Consider the following 5,737-nt stretch of genomic DNA (forward strand, 5'->3'; position numbering starts at 1 on the left):
GGAGGAGGGGGAGGAGGGGGAGGTATCAGAGCCTATCTCATATATATTGTTGTAAACAATTCTAAAAACAGACCATCAGCTATTGATTAATGATGCCGCTACTGAGTCTAGTTACTACTCACAGGACATGGTTTTACCATGGAAGAAGACTTGCTTGTTTTTCCTGAGGACAGCTGTGTCACTAGTCACAACAAAATCAGATGCTTTGGTGTTACCTGTACAACCTGAGCATGACCCTGTCTTCATCTAGAAGCGGGCAGCCGTTATGGGTATACTTGACTTCATTAGGAAGGAAGTGGCAGTCAAACACCTGTGAAGGAGAAAGGAAGGAGAAGTAAAACACTGGCAAGAGCATTAACTTCACAGCTTCTGCTCCATTTCTCCAACTGTCAAAAATATGCTGGACTGAGGGAACTGTAAATTTGCTGTTTATTCGTACACGTAAGTATGGAACTGGTTTATGCAATGTACTTCTGCATCTAACATGTTTTARCCTTATTCATGGCTGTAGTTTGATTTTACAATAAGTTCTGTTCTAAGGCACCTGCTACTGGACAAGAAATGTACAATCCTTTGAAGCCACTGCATTGGAAACTTTACTAGCTCAAATTTATCAGATGTTTTTGAAAGGTTAAGTTACACCAGCAGCTCTTTATCAGATCAGATGTCATCTCTCTCTCTGCCATTACAACTTTCAGCCACAATGTTAGTGTAATCCCAGGGCATMAAACCAAGCAGAAATCCTATACTCTGTCCTCTGACTAATTCAGAAGAAATTAATTCTTACAGCACACCTGATACAGATCAAATTCACAGAGCCAGCTGGTTTGAGATCTTCTGCATTCTACATTAATAGTGGCCACTGTTGAAGCCAGATGCTTGTTTGAAGCTATTTTATGCAGTGTTTTGGAAAGGCCCATCCCATAATGAAAATTTTTGCTTTGGATATTTCTGACATCCTTTTTTGGATATGACTTTCATGTCCTCACATCTTCTGCCAATTTGCAAGTTTTTGGCAAGTTATAGTTCCCATGAAGTTATAAATATTTTTATAGAATTCAGCAACTGAAAGTTTCTAGCATTCATAAGACCAAGTCTGTGTTAACCACATTATAAGAGGATCTCTTCACAGCCCCTACACAGACCAAGTATATTGATGTTTCTTATCTACAGGCAGACAAAGCACATTCATCACGTTTCCCAGATGTGTGCAGTATTCATACAGGATTAGTGCTTCTGTGGACTAAAATAACTTCAGCATTCACTAATAGATCAGATGAGGACTTAACTAATAAGTATTAATATATGTGCATAATATATGCACAGGGCTGCCTGATAGACCATGTCTGCAGAAAGTACAGATCATTCCTCAATATGTAGTCATTTCTTCAAAAACAATGAGGTAATTATGAGAATAAAGTGGCTTGCCTGAATAAGCTATGTGTCTCCAGACACTTTAGGTGACAGTAAAACGGAAGGGGTGTTTTAGTGAGATTATGACATGTTCACTAGAAGTGTGATGTACACAGAAATTCCTTAGATGCTCTTGATTTCTTTGTAAAAATAAAACAATACTTTATTTCTTAAACTAATTGCTAATAACTAACTGAAGTGTATAATAATAATTGTTTCATAAATTAACAGTACAGTATACAAGAACTACTAGCCTTTCTAGCAAAGGAAGTAGAGAATAAGATCTTGCATTTTTATACTATAAAAATAATTACAGTTCACCATCTTACATCATTACTGGCAATGTGATTTCCACTCAGGTTATTCTCAGAGACTCAAGCTGTGCAGCAATTGTTCYGTGTTTCTGGTGATATTAAAATGTATTACCTACTTCTAACTTTCATAGAAAGAACTGCATTGTACAAGGTCATTTTTTCCAGTAAATAATATGTTAGTTCATTAGCAAGGACATGTACCTGGGTTTTTGGATCTATTCCAATAGCCTAAGAAAATTCTGGAATAATTCACATTATACATGGTTACAGACAATATGGTTGATTTTTACTTTTGATGACTATTTAGAAATGCAAGGCAAGAACAGTTTGTGAAAAACAAAATTGCTTCTCATATAATCAAGGAGCCATTTGATTATGTTGTGGCTGTTATGTCGAGTAGAGCTTAAAATTAGGTAGCTYATGTTTAGACAAAAAAAAATGCATGCTTTATATGAAGAAAACATTACTGACTTTGAGGGTTCCACACTGATTTACAGTAGCAAAGAATCTAACCTTTAGCATATAAAATTAAAATACAGGCAGCTGTATTTTACAGGCAGCTGTATCATACTATTATGAGGGTTTTTTTGTTTGTTTCTGAGGACATGTAGGCCTTGTGTGCACCTAAAAATCAGATACACCTCAGATGATACATCTCTGTTCTTATCAGAGGAGGCCTCTTACAACAGACATGATTTATCTTATTAAGAAAAATGCTTATTTTTTTACAAGAGATCCTGAATTCCTTCTCTTTATTGATAAGAAGGGGATAGAAAATGAGGAATCTTTCCACAAAGGCCTGTTACCATTGACTGACAGTCATTTTATATGTATATAAGACACAATCTGCTTTGCAAAAGAAACAGCTGTTTTATGTTTCCTAATATGTTTTCCTCTTATATGAACAGGCAACTGTAATTGTCTATAAATTTGCTAGGTAAAACAAAGAAGAGCTAAATCTTTTCCTTAATTAATGTCAGCCTTTGTTTTTTTCCACTTCAACTGCTTTTCAATTATAATTTATAATTAAATTGTCACACATTCCTAGCACATTACTCACTTTTACGGCAGGAAAACAGATCCAACCAGAGACATTTTCTGCTGCAGAATGCCCTGGTTGGAAGCATGAGTGGTGCTGGGAGGGCCCAAATCTGACACCCTTCCCCAGCATGCCTAATATCCAGTGCCTGGCTCCAGGATTATGCGATTTAACGCGGAAGCTCCCAATTTACAAACACCTTCTTGTGCTCTTCCATCTGGAGAATGTGACTTGGGATAACCAGACCAGGGCCATGCAGGGGGCAAATACTATCAGATCTCTCCCTGGAGAAAAGCCCACCCCTAATCATCCATGGAGGTGTTCCCGGGGACCTTGTTTCTGGAAAAGGGAACATGTTTCCCAGCTAATCTCTTCCTGCTTTTCCCAAGCCAGCACATGCTCCTCCCCTCTCCAGTGCTGGTACAGCTGGAATAAAAAACACAATGGCCAAACCAGATGTGTGGAAAAAACTATTAATGCCAAAACATCATGATCCACCCTATCATAAGCAACCAAAAATCTGAGAGATGGTGTTTAAAAAGCATATGTATATACAAAAATATAAAAAATATGCTGTATATTAATGCTAACAAGGCTTTTTGAAATACTAACAAGAAATTTTTATTCATTGTTCATTTTAGAACCATTAATCTATCGGTGACATTATATCTTCAATAATTTCAAACTCCTTCCTGCTATGACTTTGGTGAAGAGATTTACTAGGCAAATGAAAGCAGAAATTTTAGCAGAAAGGTAAATTGTGAAATACACTTTATTGTTCCTACAAGCTTGAAATTTTAAAAGAAAACAAAATCTTTCATATATTTGCCATCTGTTAGTAATTTGGCTGTTGAGGAAGAGAGTGAACAGCATTGTACACAATGCGCTTATTGTATGTGATGCTTTTTTTTCTAAATTGCTCCCTGAGTGGTGACTGCGTGACTAAAATGCAAAATGCTGTAGCTGGCTGTGCATTGCCCAAGGGACRGGGTTTACCGTCTTGGTAGAAAAACAGGGAGCAAGAGCGGAAAGCTTTGAAATTCCCATTCACCAATGAGTGACACAAGACTGGCAGATCCCCCACTCTGTGCATCTCTCTGTCACTAAAGTCACTGAAATCACCACCCACACACTCAGATGAATCTGACTTACAAAAAAAATAAAATCAATAAGTAACTTTTTTTCCTGGTTTCTCCCATGCTCACACACGCCCTCAGAGCAGCCCAGCAGATCCCAGATACCTGAGGAGTCAGCTTCCCAACCCTCTGAGTTATTGGCTCATTAATCACAACTTCCACTTTGCAGGCGTCTTTCTCTCTGGGGATGGAAAACTTGAGGTCATCTTCTGACAGGAAGACAGACTGTCCCTTCATCACTTTCACCCCAAGGTTGACACTGATAAAGGAGGCACAGATGACTCTCAGGATAGCAGCCAGCAGTAGAAACAACCAGCTGTTTTCAAAGGGCTTCATGTTAAAAGCGGGAAAGAGCTCTTTTCCAATAGTAAAAATGCTCTTAATAAAAGAGGCCTTCTCTTCCTCCAGCAGGTTTTCACTGTATAATGAAGGACCAAACCATCAGTCACAGGTAATAATGTTTCATGTATTTTGTATTGAGATGCACTCCTTGGACTGATATTTGGCTTTAACAAAATTCATTTGATCAAACCTGACAAAATGATTAATGTGTTCTCAGAGCACTTTTAAGGTTTGTTAATCCTGCAAAAAAGAAAGAGAAAGAAAGAACATTTGCATAAGGCACTGACCAAAATACACACACAGAAAGATCTTTCATCATTTCTTGAAGTTCAATTCAAGCAGCAAATTAACTTGACCTTTGAATGCTATTAAGTACCCACTCATGCTCATCAAATGAACTATGCAAAAAGAGACTTCCCTCAACAAATAAGCTCATTCTCAATATGAGCTGTTCCAAGAATTTGGGATCCAACTGCACATACAAACACATGCTGAATCGTATGGGCTGTCTGGATGTCCTGCTGTCCATTCATCCTAGTAGCAGATAATAGAAAAATATGAAATATGCARCATGCAAGTATATACATTTCTCCATATTCTATGTATTTGAGAGTGGAACAAAGAACAGTCAACCTTTTGTTAAATTCCTCAAATAAAAACCAAGAAAAAGCCAAAAAAAAGGCTTTGCCATTGAAGTGGGCAAGAGATGTCACTCTTTAGTTCAAAAGGCCTTGACAAAGACCCTTTGCTCCTCATGCTATAGTGATTAGCTAGCCCAGGATGCCAACGTAGAAACATATAATATTGCACTACAAAGTTGAAATTCTTCTTGTTAAAAAAAAAGAAAAAAAGTTAAAGTAATTAATCTCAGAAAAAATCAAATAACACAGTGGAAACAAGTAAAAGAAAATAAAGAAAATAAAAATTACGCAATCTTCAATTAATCTAGTTACAGTTGATCTTCATATTCCCTAAGTTTGTTAAGAAAAGCAGGGTTGTTCTGACATTAAACAAGCACTATCAGAGTCCTTGTAACCTGAACATTAGAGAATACTAATCACTTAAATCTGATGAGTTCTTAAGCAATTTCAAGCTAGTAAAATTTTGAAAGTCCTTCAGCTTCTTAGAAAAAAATGTAGTGCCCTTACTGTTTATTTACACAGTCTTTAAATTAACCACAGCCTTATTAACAGCAAAAAGCTTTCCTGAGAAAAAGATAAAAAAGCAAATCCATTTAAATCTTAATCACCTTCATTGCTGCCAACAGGTTCACTCATCTCCTGCAGATTGACCTTTTCTGCTGCCTACATATGTACATACATACCAGTTCCTTTTTGCATTCCACCAAACCAAAATCAGTTAAAAATACATTTAAAATTATCCCCTTCCTAAAGTAAAAGACCTTCTCACTTCAGCCGAGATTCAAGTTTCAAGACATTGGGACTAACAAGAGTTCTAAGTTCAAATTCACTGTGTAATCCATGCCTCAAATC

The 5,737-nt window shown here is 36.9% G+C and overlaps 1 protein-coding gene across 1 annotated transcript in view; it reads right to left on the reverse strand.

The window, feature by feature from the left end:
- FREM1 (FRAS1 related extracellular matrix 1) overlaps positions 1 to 4,238 on the reverse strand; it is a 58,619-nt gene extending 54,381 nt beyond the window's left edge. Inside the window, exons 1-2 of the mRNA XM_026052739.1 lie at positions 4,008 to 4,238; positions 216 to 310 (exon numbers count right to left, since the gene is read on the reverse strand). Coding sequence (XP_025908524.1) covers positions 216 to 310; positions 4,008 to 4,238 — 326 coding nt within the window. The remainder of the gene's footprint in view (positions 1 to 215; positions 311 to 4,007) is intronic.
- Positions 4,239 to 5,737: the final 1,499 nt, after the last annotated feature.

This window comes from Nothoprocta perdicaria, unplaced genomic scaffold (genome assembly GCF_003342845.1).
Source record: "Nothoprocta perdicaria isolate Ctin4 unplaced genomic scaffold, notPer1 scaffold_90, whole genome shotgun sequence".
NCBI classification, from domain to species: domain Eukaryota; kingdom Metazoa; phylum Chordata; class Aves; order Tinamiformes; family Tinamidae; genus Nothoprocta; species Nothoprocta perdicaria.